The sequence below is a fragment of the Oryzias latipes genome, chromosome 15, assembly GCF_002234675.1.
Source record: "Oryzias latipes chromosome 15, ASM223467v1".
NCBI lineage: Eukaryota > Metazoa > Chordata > Actinopteri > Beloniformes > Adrianichthyidae > Oryzias > Oryzias latipes.
The window spans coordinates 28525459-28543741 of record NC_019873.2 but is presented as its reverse complement, the minus strand read 5'-3'; the positions used below and the strand labels follow the sequence as shown (position 1 = coordinate 28543741).

The window sequence follows — 18283 nt, the reverse complement described above, 5'->3', positions numbered from 1 at the left end:
CTTAGCCTTTCCTGGGGGGTAATGATGTGTGACAGCGAAGCTCAAACACAAACACACACAGTTCATTAAGGTAACCAGTGGATTAGAAGCAGTCAGCAGGATTTAATGACTGGTTAACCTCCGGAGAAGAACAAATGTCCTGAGAAAAGACACAAGCTCCATCCAACAAACATGTCTGCTTTTTGTCTTGCAAACTTTGCCCTATGGCTGGTTTTTTGTTTTGTTTGTTTTTTTTAACGTTCAATCAAGGATTTGACATTTCAGCAAAATCTCCATGTTGCACCAAAACCTTCTGTTTCTGTGGGAGATCACCAGTGATGGACGGGGATCACTCTTCTCCGTTTCACTGCAATCAGCCACGTCTTTGTCCTCCAGCGCCGATGCGATGACCACAGCGGAGCGCTCTCCTTCATCGAGTGGACCCCAGAAAATGGTCCCAGGAGGGGGAGAGTGCTGTAATCATCAGGGTCATGCTTGAGATGCTGTTGAAGAGCCAGCCGAGCGCTCAGGCTGTTTAACCCCCAACCCACCACCCAACCAAGTCCCCTCCACCTCCCCCATGCTTTCAAGCATAGGCACCGTGAAGATTCATGCTGCATAAAATGGCGTGGAAGGCCTCGTCCTTTGCAGAGGCATTGAGCGTCGTCTGCTTGAGCGTAGTGGAGACGGTTGATCTCTGGAGCTGCGGTGCAGCGGCATGCTGCGATTTTTCAGCTTCAATTAAAATCTCCTCCGTGGAACCTCTGGTTTTGGTGGAATGCCATGTCCATGTTCGACGTGCGCCCCCCTCACGTGCACTTCCTGTCTGCACATCTGCTTCACAGAGCATCGTTGGGTTTTAGCTCAGAATTGTACTGGAAATTACAATTTTTTTAATTCACACAAGCATCTGTTTTGACTCCAAAAGTCACCAGTAAAGAGTCGGAATATCTGGTTCTGAGGATGAGATTTAAAAAATGTCATTCGCTGATTACCTTTGAACTCTGTTTTCCCGCTTCCCCTCAGGGGCTGTTCGGAGCTTTACCGGATACCTATGGTTGAGTACAAGCTGGACAGCGAGGGGACGCCCTGCGAGTACAAGACGCCCTTCAGGAGAAATACCACCTGGCACCGAGTGCCCACAACCGCTGGGGCCCCTTTATCGCGCGGCTCCCCCACTCAGGGCCCCGACCGCCTGCAGTGCCAGCAGATCCTGCAGCAGCACCAGGCGGCCATTCCACGGAGCACATCCTTCGATAGAAAGCTGCCCGACGGCCCCAGGTAGGTTCTGCTGTCTCTGGCCAGAACCGCTCTGAAGAAAAATCCACACCAGGCTTGAGAATGAAATCTGCTTGAGTTTTTTGCTTACCAGGTGACACTTTTCTTTGAATATTCTAACAAAAAGGTGTAAAAGATAACTTTTTACTGGACAAATCTTTCACTACTAAGATTTTTTTTTATCACATGAAGTTTGCATGTGCAAAACTCTGAGGTTATGCTCATTTTGGGTCATTAATTGCATTTTTACTGCCATAAAATCTTCATTTCTTGGCACATTAAGAAGAATTTTGCTCTGAAAAAGACATCCCTTTGCAAAATTAGGTGTAATCATGTGATAAAACACCAAAGCAGCAAAACTCCACTACTAAAAAGCCATCTGAAAAATATAAAAATAAATCATGGAAGGTCAGATTTAACGTTTATCCAGCGTGCAAAGACATGTTTGCCAGGCCTTGTTTGAGTTGGACGCCCCTCAAACGTGGACTCTGCTCTGTCGGGTCGGAGATGTGGAGGGAAATCTCAAAATAATCCACAAATAGATGTAATAATTGGTCCTTCGGCTGGCGATGTTCATGCACGCAAAGTCAAATCTGCACAAATAAAACGATTAATTAAACAAAGAAAAACAAAAAGTCAAAGTTATCCAAATGTGTGTTCAACTTATCAAAAGATAAAAACATTTTTGTACGATTCATCAATATCACGGTGCTTTTCTCAAGACCCCCCCCCCCCCCTGCTGTTACTCATTTCCTTAAGAAACGTTTTTTTTAAGCGACCGTTCATTTCGGAGACTCCTGCAGATGTTTAAGGAAAAACGGTAAAGAAAAGGTGGACATCCTGTATGTTTTTGAGTCAAATGGTTTTATTTTCATCAGTTTCATGTTCATGATTGTAGAATACAGTGATAGATGTTTATTCATCCCCTCAGTGTGTTTGAGTAAACCGGTAAAGCTGCAGGTCTTTTACAACGTCCCTAAAACCCGACACAAGAAGGAGTTCATGCAAATTTGGGAGAGCGTTCAGGCATAAGTGGAGCACAGAAAATGAGGCTTTTGGGAGGTTTTTCTCTGAATTGGATCATCAAATAGTGCAGCTCACACCAGCGTGTTCAGATTACATCTTTGAACTCCGGCTCTTCTCGTGGAGGAAAAAGCTGCAGAGTCACTGTGAGGAGTTGCTGCTGTGTTCAGATATGTGCATCCATATAAATGGAGCATTTCAGTCAAATCAGTTCACAGCTTTTCTTTCCTCTCCGTTCAGACGAGGAGGCCAGTCTCAGACTTTCTTCCCGTCTGAGGCGGCGTCTCCTTTGGACAGCTCCATCCAGCCATGTAAAGCAGGGATTTGTTCCTTCTAATGAAAGCCCTAAAGTCGCGATAACCTTTGCAGTGTGTCACGCCGACCTCCTCTGGTGTTGTCGGCTCTGACTATACAGGGATAATGGCCGCCTTCTCTGACTAATCAGTCTGTGGTGGAGGGAGCTCTCTGCTCCTCCTTTTCTTACAGTCTTTGTACCCCTCCCTCCCTCCTCCTGCACCCTGCTGAGGAAGAGGTGATGGGGACACTGACACCACTCGGCTCATCTCATCCAATTACTGCAGAAGCACAGGCAGAGCTCCAGCTCTTCCCTGGACCACGATGTGCAGCAACCGGAGGGAGGCCTGGTGGAGGAAGGAGGAAGGAGGCGCCAGGAGGGAGGCACTGGCTCTGTGCTATAGTTCAGAGATGCATTCTACTGGCACCCTTAATGCCTGAATGTATTTCTATTTATATAGAAAATATTCTTCCCTGTTTTTTCTCTCCCCTGGATTGAATGTGAATCAGCGACGGACGGCGTGACGGGCTGAAAGAAATTATCTTTCTCTTTTCCCAAATTGTCTGAAATAAAAATACAAGTAAAAGTATAATTGTATGTCATCTAAACTGTCGATTTGATTCACCAATGAGTTCTAAAGTGCGTCTAAAAATGATTAACTGATGAAAGCATGAAGATGAAACCGGTGTGCTCGATGATCCGAGTCTTTTTCACAGAAGCAGGATTCAGTATCACTGCCCCAAATGTAACGGCCCTAGATTATACCTACATTATACGACCGCGTCACACTGCAGCTTTGTACATTTTGCGCATCTTCCACGTATAAAATGTTGTTTTTTGGTGATTGCGCAAATGTCCGTTGAGGATTTCGGCCGTGGGTGTTGCGTAAATCGTAATTGAATTATGCGTGATTTTTTTGCCAGATGCATATGCAAATGTGTGTCTTTCCAGGACCGTTCCACAAATGTCTAACAGACTTTTCACCACCAATGTATAACTTTTATATCGCTTATACAGCGCACCTATCACATTCAGATTACGTTATTAATGCACAAATCACTAATTACGCATGAACAGCGAAATAATTACTCACAGTTCGTGTTCTACGTTGATTTACGTGTTCTTTGCGTGTTTTATTCGTACTTCTTCCGTGGTTTAACGTGGTTCATTTGTGATACATCTCTGAAAATTTCCCGTAAAGACCACAACTTTTCTCACGTTTTCCGCTTATGTTCAAGTATGACCAATTTTCATCCATGTGCAAAATGTACATAGTGGCTGTGTGACATGGCCTATATAAGCAATCATTTCAGACGTGATCCTGGCATACCTGAGACCCCTATCACATTAGCATGACCTGAACCTTCCTTAAAAAGCCATTGTATAGAAAGTCCATGTTTTCTGTAGTTCAACATCATTCCACTAGGGGCAGTAGAGGGGCTGCTCACTTCAAAATGGATACTTCCAAGTAATTTCCATAAAACCTTTGGCTAATTTTCAAAACTTTACCGTGAGAATAACTCATCTATTAACTCATATATTGTATTGTGTTTTTTTCTGTATTAAAAAATACAAAATGTGTAGATAATTAATTGTGTATAACAGTCACATCATATGTGTGGATCAATTTTGAGACATTAGAACCTGCAGTTTTTCTCCCAGGATTAAAAAAGAGCATGACCTCAAACCAAACCGTTTGCATAAACTCTAAAACTGCCAGAAGTCACACAGCAAGAGAAAGACAAACAAACACAGTTTTTAAAATTGCAATAAGGTCATGATGTTTTTCCTTCATGTGTCATGAGTTTAGGAGGTTAAGAGGGAAGACAATAGATCCCTGAGGAACACCACTATGAGACCTAGATTACCCAGCATTCATAGTGCGGGAAGCTGCAAAATGATCAACATTAGATGAAGTTCCCAAGAATTTGACTTTGCTGTGGTTGTAGGAAAATCTTGTTTATGTGTTGATTTTGTCAGATGGCCACATAAGTTTCATCAAAACATATTCACGAGTAGTTTTTAGGAAAACACAAGTCTTTTAGCATCATCTTTAAACGTCATCTAAGCTGCTGTTCAGTTCTGCTCCCGTCAAATGTGATGTGCTGGTCAGAGGTCACATTTTCACTTCTGCTTTGTTATTGATGCAAACATCTATTCAGTGAGCAACATGGATGCAGCTCTGTATATGTATATAAAATATGATCGAACGGGTCTGATGTGAATCCGCTTCTTTTCAGACCTGAAAAGAAGCGGATTCACGTGAAAATAAAAGCAGAACCCTAAACCTTGAAAGTAGAGATTTCCGTCAGGCTGTTTGAGCGCCAGCGTCGATGTTGTTTGCACTCTGACAGGATGTTTAGATGGAGCTGGCTGTGCGTTGATTTTTGTCGTGCACAGATGGAACTTATGTTGATGTTTGGCACATTTTTAAAATGATGATGTTTCCATTTGTAAACGGCTTTAAAGCTGCTGGATGTGTTACTTTCTTCGTGCTCATACATCCCCACGCTGCTCAGAAACATAGTTCTCAAGAAATGGAGTCGACTGCTCCGACTCTTTGTTGTTGTTTGAAAATCTTTTGGACCCAATAATGTAGAAACGCTTCCTGTCCAACGTGGCGATTGCTTGCTGTTGTTGTTTTTTCTCATCTTTTAAGTGGTTCCTGTGTTTTCTTTGCTGCAGGACGATGCAGGACATGGAGAATCCACAGCTGTCCTCATGCAATAAGGGAGACCAGCACTACCGCAGCTCCCCCAGCAACCAGTCGTCCTCCAGCGATCCGGGCCCCTGCGGCAGCGGCACCTGGTCCCAACAGCCTGTATATGATGGGTATGATCCACAGAACCACCACACTGCAAGGACTCTCTGCTTCCAGGATTAGGCATTTTTGCAGACATGAACACAGCTGCAATCAGTCTCTGCGCCGTTTTCTCAGAACTCACAATTTTCTAAAATGACAGCAATTTTTTATTTGCATGAAATGACCAAATCAGTGCACTTTTGGTCATGCATCACATGTTATTTACTGGACGTTTTCAACAGAAAAGGTGCAGGTTAGAAAGTTTTATGTAGGAAATCGTTTGAGTAAAACCTTCATTCCGTTTTTGGTGCTATGATTTTTTATTTTTTTATTCTTGAGGGAAATGTGAAGGCTACCACAAATGGAAAATGAATAAAAAGGTTGGATTTTGCTTGGAGAACATCTTTTCTTGTCTGTTGAGAGCATTTTAAAAATGATGAGCACTTAAGTGTCATTAAAAGTAATTATAATGCATTTATCCAGCTCTGTAGCACTTTAGAAAACTGCACTGCAATTTTGAAGAATGCCAGGAAACAGAAATGTTTGTTAAAAAAGAGAGGAGACTAAAATCTGTCCAAGCTGTGAAAGGACTCCTTTTTATTTGAGTCTTATTTCACTCTGCAGAGAGTGTGTTTCTAGACTGCAGGGCTGTAGCATCACACACATTGAGTCGCAGCAGAATCCGTCTGAATTTCACGTCCGGCATAAGTGGACTTTAGTCAGCGCTCCGCTGTGCTGCTTCACTGTTGGAGGCCTCAAAAGTGCAGTGGACTCTGGAGGAGCTGTCAGTGCAGAGCAACAGGCTGTCCAATGGGTCTCCCGTTAAAGATAACGAGGTGCCGCGGCCCCTGTTCACCAGCTGTAACCCTGATTTGACTCTTAAAGGTTTAATGAAGACCCCCATGAAAAAATGTGCTGCTTTGTTGGGAGCGGAGAAGCGCTCGCATGTCGAAGCTCTGTTGCTTTTGTCTGGCAGCTTTTTCCTTCTATTACAAACTCAAGTGATCTGACCTGAAGCGACGTTGAGCTAGTTGTCGTGGCGGATCTCTTGAGGCCGTTCTTCTGCTAGAAACCCGTCAATGATTTCCAGCCTTCCTCGTGGTCCTCCTGTCCTCAGGTGTCCCTCCCCGGTCCTCCATGAGCGAGCGGCGGACATGCAGGGAGCCGACGGAGAGCTCCGCCGCGACAGGGAGCCCACTCTGGAGAGGACCAGATCTGCGGGTGAGTTGTGATTGAAGCGCCTGCAGAGCGGATGGAGAAGGAGGTGAAGGACTTGACGTGGGTTCTCCTGGTTTACAGAGGCCAAATGGCACATCCCCTCCACCAAGATCCTGAATCCTGTGAAGCAAAGAGAGGGAGGGAAAGACTCCCCGAACAAGCTGTCCAGGGTAAATGTCTGCTCTGCCGTCTGATGTTCTTCTGTGGTTTAATCCAGTCCTAAATCTGACTGTTGGAGGCACTTTACCTTCACTGATGGCTGATTTAGAAGGGAGGTCAGGTTGTCCTTGTTTATGGGCTTGGCTGCAGTCAGAAGTGAATTCCTCTGTTGGGATGTCGTCCTCACAAGTGTCGCTTTTCCCTCAACAGAAAGCTAATGGCTGTCTCATCTCATCACTGTTTGTCCTGTTTTGGTGGGGCGGATTTTACTTAAAGGTTGAATACATTAAGCACTTTAGCTTCTAATGACCCCCCACCCCTCCCCTCCTTCCCTATGGTTCTGGAGAGCAGCAAAAACAACCGCCTTTTCTTCCCGTTTGTGCTCTAAGCCGTGGTTGCATTAACCCGAGCCCACGGATAAAAAATTAAACCGCTCTCTTGGCGCTGTGTGTCCCTAATGCACAGAGCTTGTTTTTCCAACTGTTTGTGATGCAATTTAAGTTAAGTTGCATCCATGATTTATCAGTGTTAAGTATAGCATAGGATGGAAAGCATGTTGGGTCAGTTCTGAGTATTTTATAGTTTTATTTTTTTTAAAGCCCTCCAGAGGCTTTTCTCAATCAGAGACAAACATTTCTGTGTTAAAGCCCCACTCCGATCGTCTCTTAATCAATGTTCCCAGTGTGTGTTTTTTTATGAGTATTTTCTAAATCACAAATATGATCTTTTTCAAACTGCATTTTTTCATCTGCTCCTGATTCACAACGATTTCAATTGATAAATACTCAGAAATGCAATTTTAAGCTTAGTTGTCTTTGGAATTGTCCTCCATGATCAGGAAAATGCTGCAAGAACGTTTAAAAACACCAAAAACACCCTCCAGAGTAGATCTATAAAGAGGATTTCTGTTGGATCCCTCAGGATGGTTTTATTTTGGAAAGCTGCTGGATTCTCCACCACATCAGACTCATTCTTGTTCAAATCTATTCCATACTTTCTTACATCGGCTGCGTCAATCATTAAAAAACCGTCAAGCTAGCAAAGTTAACCAAAAATGCAACATATTTCAAAAGTCGATTTTGTTAGAAAAGAGCCAGAGAGGAAATAGAAGAAGAGCCTTCGACTTCAAAATAAAAGAAATCCATTTAGCAGAAAAGTCTTTACTCCAAACATGGATTTATTGTGACAGTAGTTCTGTCAGACCATAATAATATAATAATGCATAGTATGTTACAGGGACGTTTTGCTAATAAAGTTGGATTCATATTTATGATTCTATTTAGAAAATAGCAGTTTTAGCGGCCGTTTTATTTAAATTTAGTCGTTGCGCCTTAAAAGTCGGTCGAGGCTGAAGGCTGTCTGTTATTTTAGCTTCCACTTTGACAGTTATGGGTTAAAAAAGCTAGTGTACAAATAAAGTTTAAAGCTGTAGATATTCTACAGCGGATGAAGATACATTTTACCCTCAAAAGTTAAAGGGAACTGGAAATGAAAAAACTATTAAAATTGGACTTTAACTTCGTCCGTGAAAATATTGTCTAGCTTCTACATTTCCCTCCCTCTGACCTTCCTGCTGCTGTTTCTACCAGACCGGTGACAAAAACTCCAGCCACTCCAGCAGCAACACCCTTTCCAGCAACGCCTCCAGCAACAGCGACGATAAGCACTTTGGCTCTGGAGACCTGATGGACCCGGAGATGCTGGGCCTCACCTACATCAAAGGGGCCTCCACAGACAGCGGCATAGACACCAACCCCTGTGTGGCCCCCGGGGCGCGGGTGCTCCAGGGTAGGGTCGGGGAGCAGGGACACCCCTGGATGTCGGAGCACCACGAGGACGGCACATCCGAGGAGGAGAGCGGGAAGCTTTACCTGCAGCAGAGCTTCGCTTCGGCCGTCCTGTCCAGTCACGCGACGGAGGGCAGCATCGGAGACCTGAGCGAGATCTCGTCCCATTCCAGGTACAAAACAGACCCAAGTCTTTCCGTTTGCTGGATCAAGTTACAGACGCTCTTTGTGCATTTGGGATTTGGAGGTCAATGCCTCTTCTTTCTTCAGTCAGACATCTCTGAAATCTAATTTCATCTCTAAAAGAAATCTCTCTCTAAATCTAATTTTAAGCAGAGGATGAGAACTTTGAGATCAAAAATGATGCCAGAGCGCTGAAGCTCTGCAGAAGGTTCTATTTGTGGCTTTGTCTCTGAGGGTACATATTTTTTGTTGTTTGTGCTGTGGCCTAATTCCTCCCAGTTCACTGAGCTGATGAGCCTGTGTGGAATATTCACACCCTTTTTTCCTGCCCGCTGGAATTGGGTTCTCATTCACACGCAAACCCTGTCGGACTGTTTTTCATTTTCGGCTCTGTCAAACAAACGTGTGTACAAAGGGAAGCCTCGTGTCTGTACTGACCTTCTCACCCGGTGGTCTTTGCAGCCGGACGCCGCACGGGCCGGCTGTGCGTGACGCCGCTCTCAGGCTAAAGCCAGGGCTTCTCTGCTCTTCCTGCAGAGGGAGAGGAGGGATTTCTGAGGGTCTTTGGCCTTGCAGCCAGAACGCGTGCTGTCTTTATTAAACACAAAGCTCTCTGCTTTGACGGCGTAGTATTATGTTACCAAAATGTCTTCAGATCTCCGACCTCAGAAGGCTCCAGAGCTGCTCATCCCTTCAGGAAAGAAAGAGCCGGCTCCATCCCCTCGCCTTCTGGGACGCATTTCGCTTGACTGTAATGGCTTTGACACCAGAGTCATCGGGACAAACAGGGAATCAGCAGGAGCACATTTATCTGGGTGTGGACCAGATGGCCTTAAATATGAAAAGGGGGTTGTCTTGCGCTTCCATTTTGTGCCAAAAGAGAGCCGACCTGTCAAAGTCTAGAAATCTGTGATGTTTTCCAGGACACGGTCTCTGCAGAGCAACCCCACCCTCCTTCCCATCACCCATAACTGAGAGCTCTCTGTAAATGCGCTCTCTCACTAGCTTACAGCCCCTCACACCCCCCAGCAATATTGGAGCTATCCAGGCGTCCAGTTTAGATCCAGATTCCAGCTCAGACCAGGAAAACAAAGACATTCATGGATCTGTTGGTCTGCAGGTGGATGATCAGAATGGAGCAGAGCAGGAAGCTTGTAGCTCAGCCAGAGGATTTTCTACGTCACAAATATGGTCTTTTTCAAACAGCATTTCTTTTAATCATCTGCTCTGGATTCACAACAATTTGAATAAATAAAAACTCAGAAATGCAATTTTTAGCTTAATTTTCTTCATCTATGTCCTCCATCATCAGAAAAATGCCACACAAAGATGTTAAAAACACCAAAAATACATTTTCCATATGAGTGGGTCTTTAAAAACATGAAGCTAAATCACAATGATTGAGTTTATTTTGTCTAAATCCTGTAGAGCCAAATGGATGTCTTGTTTAGTACATTTCCTTCAAGTGACCATCAGATTTATTGCTATGTCATCCCCTCGATGACTCTTTAAATGTATGGTCCTGAAAAGCTTGCTGTAGCTGCAACATTTGAAATCGTGCGTTCCTTTAAGCGTTTGATCGCGGTTACACGGGTCACTTCCCCATGATTGTGAAGCTCGGAGAACCTAAAATCAGGAGGTCAGAGGCGCGGATGTCGGTGGACCTCTGCACAGCACGGAGAGCACGAGGGCAGAATGAAGCCGCTGACCCAGAAATGCGGTTTGCCATTTGATATTTGAGTGAATATTGAAAGGACAAAGTTCAACAAGGCGACACACATGACGGACTGGATCTGAGTCATCATCCCAAGTAGATTAAACAGGAACCAACCAAAATATGCCGAGGAAATCATTTCATCCTGTTTAACCGAGGAGCTCATGAACCATTTTCGGGCCAGAAAATCTGCTGATTCCAGAGATCTGACCTACTTCTGCTGCTCTGGACCTCATGCGTGTTTCCGTTGCTGATGCTCATTTTTTGTTTTCATTCCAGTTTTTCTTTCTGCCTTCATTGTCTGTTTCCTTCTCGAGTTACATTTTCTTTATGTTTGCTGTTCGATCAGTGGCTCACACCACTCTGGGAGCCCCCTGGCCCGCGGCGCCAGGTACTGCGTGTCCGCTGACTCCTCCAAGGTGTACACCATCCCCCAGACCAGCAGCGCAGGGCCGGAGCCGGGGCCAGGACCCAGCTCAGAGGCCTGCGGACAAACGCGCACACAGGCCGGTTGTAAACATCCCGCGGGTGTGAGGACGACTGATGATGGTGCTGATGAGAATGATGATGCCCACAGCACTGACGGACCCCCCAACATTTCAGAGTGTGGGTGAGTGTGTGAGACCGAGGGGGAACCGAGCACAAACGAGACGGCCGACAAGCGCACGCTGATCCACAGAAACAGCTTTCACTTTCAATCATAACGTTGACATCAGCGCTCTTCCTGGACCCCAATAAAATAAATCTACGTTTTGTTTTGAGAAGTTAAGAATTTCCGTTTTCTAAGTGTTTCTGTTAAGTATTTAAGTCATTGTGTTCAGTTTGACTCTTGATTTGGTTCTTCCTTTTATGGGCGGCTTTGAAATGTTTGAACCATCAACAGTATATGAGAACTGGACTGAGTGACCCCTCCCCCCCTGGTGTTCCAAACAGGAAGTAACCGCTGGCTCCGTGAAGCCAAAAGACTTCTATAGAGAAATAAACAGCTGTTTCTCAGTCATTCTATTGGTCAGAATGACCATTCTGGATCTGATACTTGTTTTCACACATTATTGATAAGCCTCATTTGTTGATGCATCCTGCTTTGCGTCAATAAAAGTGGGTGGAGCCTGACGGCCCACACGTCTGACCTCCGATACTTTCCATTGGCAGATTTTGTTTAGCCTGTTTTCGATTGGTAGGGGTGTGGCCTTCCAACAGACGCACTCCTGATTGACGAGAAGGGTTGCCATAGAAACGTTGACTCAGACCATTGACTGTACATGAGAGCAGGAGTGAGTGACTGAGACCTCACCCACATAAAGTGGTTTACCTCAGTGGTTCAGGCCGACATGACACCGCCTACTTTTAATGAGGAACATGATTGGTTGGTTTATAACTTGAATAACTTGAACTACAGAAAAGAATATCATGAAAAATGATATAGTGAATGTTAGAAAAGGTATCAGAGTAAGAACAGTTATCCTGACCAATAGAATGACTGAGTGACAGCTTTTGTTTCTCTATTGACGGCTATAGGATTTTGGCTTCTTGGAACCAGCTGGTACTTCCTGTGTGGAACACCAGGAAGTACTTGTACAATGTCAATGACTCTGACAGATTTTGTCCAATTACTGTGTACTTAAGCTGTTCTGGCTCCAGAAACCATGTCACAAAAAGTGGTTTCTGAATTGACTTCATCTTCTTGGAGCTGACAGTAAACTATTTTCTGTGGGTGACATCACACATTGGTTGCCTCTAAAACCAATCAACGTCTGGTAATGCGCTACATCATATGGTATAATTAATTAGTATTTAAACCAAACTGAGATCAGAAAATAAAAAAAGTTTTTTTGCTACACCATGACATTTATTTTGAAATATCTTAAAAAGGGAAGCTCTTGTGTTCACGATTCAGAAATGCTAGACTCCGATGTAAAGTAAGGTTTTGAAATCATTGGATAAAAAGTGTCACACATGCATGAGTGCAGTACTAAATGCAACATGAAAGACTCAGAAAAATCTCCTCATTTGTAGTTGGACTTTTTTTGAGGCTTTTAATTTGACAGATCCCTTTGCTTGAGTCAGAGAGAGCTGCAACCCTAGACATAAACATGTACACAAGGAGGTGGAGTTACCTTAAGTACTAGTTTCCTCCTGCCTTTTTTGATCTGTAGCCGGACTTTTCTGTTCATCAAATCAGAAAGCTTGTCTTCATCCAGAGGATCCATGAGGATGTGGGGTCTGTGGTACCTACAGAAGCCCACCTGTGGTGAACTCATAAAACATACATAATGATAGCGGGTGTGAACAGCATTCTCGCTGTTGAACGTTTTCCTCTCAGACTCGATGTCTGGCCCACCCAGAGTGCATAAACTGGCTCTGATTGAAGCCGACAGCCACAAAATAAATAAGCTCAATGAAGCCGCTGACATAATACACTTGACACATGTCACATGTCATTATTGATCCTTCCTGTGAAGCCGGGTCCCCACGGATCGCAAGGCAGAGCCTCCGACAGATCGGCAGCTCAGCTGGGAGTGGGTCACACCGTCCGCACAGAGGGTGCTGGAACTGGAGGAATTTCCGATGAACCGAGAGGCGTAGCGTCTGTAGAACGAGCAGCCATCACCGCCCGTGTTAGCCTGTAGATTAAATGTCTTGCTGTAGTGAAAAGTACGCATTCGTACTAAAGGGTGTCCGCCAACGAGCTCCAGCTTTGTGAGATCTGCTGCAGGGGAAGAAACTGCTTTGCCCCAAAGTAATTTCATTTGAGCTGCAGAATTTGCCGTGTGATTGATCGTCGGCGCTCAAGTCGTCCTCAGTCGACTTATGAAAAAGCTCCCTAATCCAGTTACGTCCCCCAATGTTTGTTTATATATTCCTGCCACTTTATTTCACCTTGCATAACGCCGCCTGGTGATAAATGGCCTAATATCACTCGCAGATATTGTTCTCACATAATGAAGTTTCTCTTCCTCCTTTCTGGAAAGTTTTTCTCATTTGCTGTGCGACTGAATGTGATGGTGGACGTGTGACTCCGCCTCTAACCCTCGGCTTCTCTCTGCTGCTTCTGTCTGTCGTCTCAGAGGAGCGGAGAGCTTGCTAGCTTTCCTTCTCCAAATGCTGTCTGAGTGTTCCAGGTACAAATTTTAATCAACCCTGGTCCTGATGTGACTCACTCTGCTGATCCCTTCACAGCACCCCCCCCCCCCTCCCTGTCCTCCCCCCTGCAGGTCCTGTCATGTAGCCTGTGCCCAACGCTGTAGCTGTGACATTTCTGCTCTCTCACTTTAGACGCCGGTTTTCCTGCTCCAGTCTGTCAGAATCCTCGCTGTCGGATTGGGCTTTCATAAGTGTGGAACCGCGAGGAATCGGACTCTTTTCTTTCATGCTTCCTGTATTCTGCCTTCAGAATGCAGAGTGTGATTTCCGTATTCAGAGCTCGGTTTCCATGGTGCCAAAAGCCTAAAACAGTGCAACACTTAGCAGTGGCGTCTCTTGGTAACCGTCACAGCCAGGCTCCTCCACCTCCGAGCCGTCTAACAAATCTCCCTGCAGCCATCGAACAGCCTGCCAAAAGCACTCAGGAGTGTCATGAAGCAGACCTCTCACAGCTACACCACTTCACCAGTCAGGTCGCTCACTTCCACGGTGTCCTATGCCCCCTCCCACCAAACCCCTACCACTTGAGATCAGTCAGTGTCTTCCTCTGTCTTTGTGTGAGCACTCCCTCCCTCTTTGGCAATGATGTCCGTCTTTTTTCCTCTTCTCCCCCTCACAGCTCCTGTCTTGGTCATGGTTGCGCTGTTGATCATTGTTTGGAAATCTAACCAGCCTTCTAGAATATTCTAACCCCCCCCCTGCGACTATGTCCTCTTGGTGTCAGCATGTCAGCACAGGTCCTCCCTTTAGACATGCTGTCTTATCCTGCCAATAACACCAACATAGCTGGAGCTACCTCCAAAACACTCTCCAAGGCTTCTCCAGCAAGACCTCATATGTTTGACCTCACTGATGAATGTTGTTTTGCCCACCCCCACCCCCCATATCATCTACAGGCAGCTGTACGCACAAGAAGCAGCCTGTCGCCTCCAGGCTGCAGAGCGAGAAGGAAAATCGCTGCAGCGCCTCTCGAAGGGGGAATACTGTAAGATGATGCTGCCCGACGGCCCTTCAGCCGAGGACAGGAGCCGAAAGGTGAGCTGGTTGTGCTTAAAGTGCTGATTTCCTTAGGTGACGCAACAGGACAGGTTATCTTCATCAGATTCTGTACAACACCCACAAGTATCTTTAAAACTGATGTTTTGGCAAATCTTTCTAAAAATCTTCTTGTTAAATGCTGACAGACGGAACACCAGAACTAGAGCGGTTAAAGACCCACTTTGATGAAAATTGGGCTTTCAGCAAGTAGTGGCATTTTTCTAATGATAAAGGGCATTTAAGAAGAAAATTCATCTCAAAATTGTAGTTCTGAGTATTTCTCTATTCAAATCGTTGTGAATCAGGAGCACACAAGCATCCTGCTCCGCCCCATTCTGTTCACCCACCTGCAGACAAACAGATCCATGAACGTCTTTGTTTTCCTCGTCTGAGCTGGAATCTGGGTCTAAACTGGATGGCTTGATGGCTACAACAATTTTGATGCACCCTAAGGTTAGCCTGGGGGTGTGATGGGCTGTAAGCTAGCGGTAGAGTGCATTAATGGAGAGCTCTCAAGTATGAGTGATGGGATGGGGTGGGGTCGGGCTGCCCAAACATCCAAGCACCTGCCCCTCTGCAGAAACTATGTCCTAGAAAACAACACAGGTTTGTGGACTTTGACATGTCTGCTCTCTTTTGACACAAGCGTCCCCGCAGACTGGCATTGCGTTCGCTTAATTTAATTTATAAAGGCCCTGAGCCGACGCAGTGGGATGTCGTGGATTAAAGGCAGGAAGTTGCATCGATGTTTGATCTTCCCCGGTCCTGCAGTCTTGATTAATTGCATCTCCACTTCCCTTTACCATCCTACATCCATTATCTACCAGGAAAAGGACCCTGGAGACGAACAAATGAGTTATTTTTGGATGCCGCTCGGTTCTAATATAAATTCATTTCGCTCCCCTTAGAGGAGTCGGCTGTGTCCTCTGGCACAGGCGAGCCTCGTCTCACACATGAATCAGCTCAGTGCACTGATTTGTTTGTCTTGTTATTCTTCACTTGGCTTGCACTACAATGTAATGCATAGCAGAGAGCCAAGCCAGCATTAGCGCTCGCCTAAAACCAGAGCAGCGCAGACCTTCCTTTGATTCCAGTTTGCTTCCTGCAGAGAAGGAGAGCTCGGTAGCCTGTGCAGATCTGCCCGGGGTGGATTGCTTGGTTCAAAGAGCAGCAGGGTCTTTGCTGTAATCGCTCCCCCCAATCTGATAATATGGTTCATGGAAAAACAATCTAGGAGATGCATCAGGCAGTTCAACCCGTCCAACCATGCTAACATTCCGACCTTTTTTTAGAAGCAGCTTCTCCACGGCTGCATGTTTTCACCCATAAACTGGCAAATAAATGAATCAAATTCCAATAATGACAGTCCATTTCACAGTTACCCTAATATAGTCTGACTTGCTTAAGCTTCTGAGTGATTAAACAGAGGGCACGGCGGAGGTTAATGTCCATGCCAGCCCTTTGTGGGCCAGCAGGTGCAGAGACTTTCCTTGCCAGCCGCAGTGTCCGCTTGGACGCCCTCCCCGCAGACAGATGAGCCATTGTGTGGCTGACGTAAAGGAAAGGCTGTTAACAGCTTTCTCTCCCACAACATTCCTCTTTTGAACCTACTGTGGGAAAGCAAAAAAAAAAAAAAACAAGCATCTGAATAGGTGGCTGTCCAGCACATCCTCCCAAAGGGGGACGTCAAAGGGATCCGGCGCTGCTTTTCCTCTTTGTTTGGGGAGCGGTGCGAGGAGGAAAGTCGGGGGGAATCAGGAAGATCTTGGTGGTAACTGCTGGCACTGCTGATAAGAGCGTAGCTGTTCTACAAAGTGCTGTTAGTCCGGGACACATTCGACTGATCCTTCAGCCTTTTCACACGTTTTCCACACGGTGTAAAACTCTGGGTTCAGAGAAGAGGTGGAGGGAGGGAGAGCCTGATCTGATTGGCCTTCAGTAATGAGGAGCCGGCTTTAAAGAGGAACATTTCCTTTGAGTGAATCTGTTTCTTCTGGCTCTAAATGTGTGTTTGCATCACATTAGAAAGCAGTGAATTCAGTTAAAAGAGGTTTTTGTGGAATCCTAAAAACAAACACAATGAGCTGCTTTAAGGACAGTTAGTTAAAGTCTCAGCGTGAGATTTGTGGGGGGGTCCGTCTTTGAGATGGATTGGGGTGTTGGCTTGAGGGGATAGAAGTCCAGTGTTAGTTACAGTTGGTAAGCCCAAAGCAGACAATTACCCACTCGCACAGCTGCTCTGTGTATCATTTGTGGCCACTTTTGATGTCACTTTTGCTGTATTTATGTACCATAAATGAGATGATGATGGATGGGGCCGGGCTTTTGGTGGTTTTGTGTGTTTTATATGGGGAGATCTTCTGTCCAAACTCCAGCTACAGAAGAAACACGAGCATATTTATGGTGGTTTCGGTTTAGTCAGAGGATTTCCCCTCCTGACTTTTGTTTCCTCCTGAACCACTTTAGATGTTCTCTCTGGCCGCCGCAGCGGTTTGCATTAGCTGGATTTCTTCTTAAATCAATTATCTCGCTGACCTGAGCGAATTAACCTTATTACACTTCCATCAACCATCCATCACTGGATCTGGAAGCCGTTTCTCTGTCTGTGTCCTCAGCAACAGGAAAGGGGAAAAGAAAAAAACTGCGGCTCACATCTAACAAGAAAATTAGCCACCATCCTCGTATCAATGTGGCAGAATTAGGTCAACTATTTAATTGACCTATTATGTAGATTATCTGCAGTTAGCCTTAATGGCTGTTCTGGAGTTCTGCCTTCTGTGTTTGTCACACTAGGAGGGAAAATGAACATACCTGCTGCCAAAGAGCTGTGTTTAACAAAGAAAAAAGACAAAAAGATCAAAGATCAGGGAACCGAAAGAGAAACTTTCTTTAGAAAAACAAAAAAATGCTGCATAAACAGCCACTGCAACTGCCCGTTTGTGCTAATGTGAACTGAATCTAGCCACAGAATTGTTCGTCTTTCAACCAGGAAGTTCCTTTTTGTGGTTCCGTCCTGCAGAAGTCCTGGACTGAAGCACCAGATCGCTTTCACAATTCTTCTTACTGCAGGTTTGAGCCAAAATTTGATACTGCCACATACTCAAAAACCCAAACCTAAACTTGTGTTACCCGGTGAAAAGAATTTTGGACATAATGGAAGACCCCACCCCCAAAAATGATGACATCACAGCGGGAGAAACCAGCAAAAATTTAATTTAACATTTCTAAAAAACAAAATCCAGAAGACAATTGTCAGGGACATCTAAAGGAGGTTTTGAAATTATTATGGGATGGCCACAGACCCACGTCTTGGCGGATATTTTGTGAAATCTAGTGTTTTCCGCATTTTCCTAAAATACAGGTAAAGAAAATCTTTGAGCGACCTTTTACACTAACGGTGCCAGCTAAAATTTACAACAACAACCAAAGTTCATTGACCTATGACCTCAGGAAGAGGCTGCCTTTTATAGTAAACAACATACATATATACGATAATATCTTACCTTTGGCAACCTAAAGAAAGATTTTTTTTATGAAATTTGAGTTATTTTTCTGAACTTTTAACCTACCCAGAAGGAAGACGACTCGATCTCTGAGGCTCCGCCTTTCGCTACATGTGGGTGCCGCCCATTTCATGACGTCAACCTAGAGCCGGCCTCAGC

The 18283-nt window shown here is 45.1% G+C and overlaps 1 protein-coding gene across 8 annotated transcripts in view; it reads left to right on the top strand.

Moving 5' to 3' along the window:
* sipa1l2 (signal induced proliferation associated 1 like 2) overlaps positions 1 to 18283 on the top strand; it is a 97719-nt gene that overhangs the window by 65701 nt on the left and 13735 nt on the right. For 6 of the 8 annotated variants that reach the window (XM_023963588.1, XM_023963585.1, XM_023963591.1 and 3 more), the window contains exons 10-17: positions 1006 to 1260; positions 5261 to 5407; positions 6496 to 6599; positions 6678 to 6766; positions 8345 to 8715; positions 10789 to 11049; positions 13508 to 13561; positions 14480 to 14618. In XM_023963588.1, the coding sequence (XP_023819356.1) occupies positions 1006 to 1260; positions 5261 to 5407; positions 6496 to 6599; positions 6678 to 6766; positions 8345 to 8715; positions 10789 to 11049; positions 13508 to 13561; positions 14480 to 14618 (1420 nt within the window). The remainder of the gene's footprint in view (positions 1 to 1005; positions 1261 to 5260; positions 5408 to 6495; positions 6600 to 6677; positions 6767 to 8344; positions 8716 to 10788; positions 11050 to 13507; positions 13562 to 14479; positions 14619 to 18283) is intronic. The other 2 variants (XM_023963589.1, XM_023963592.1) reach the window with 2 other exon arrangements.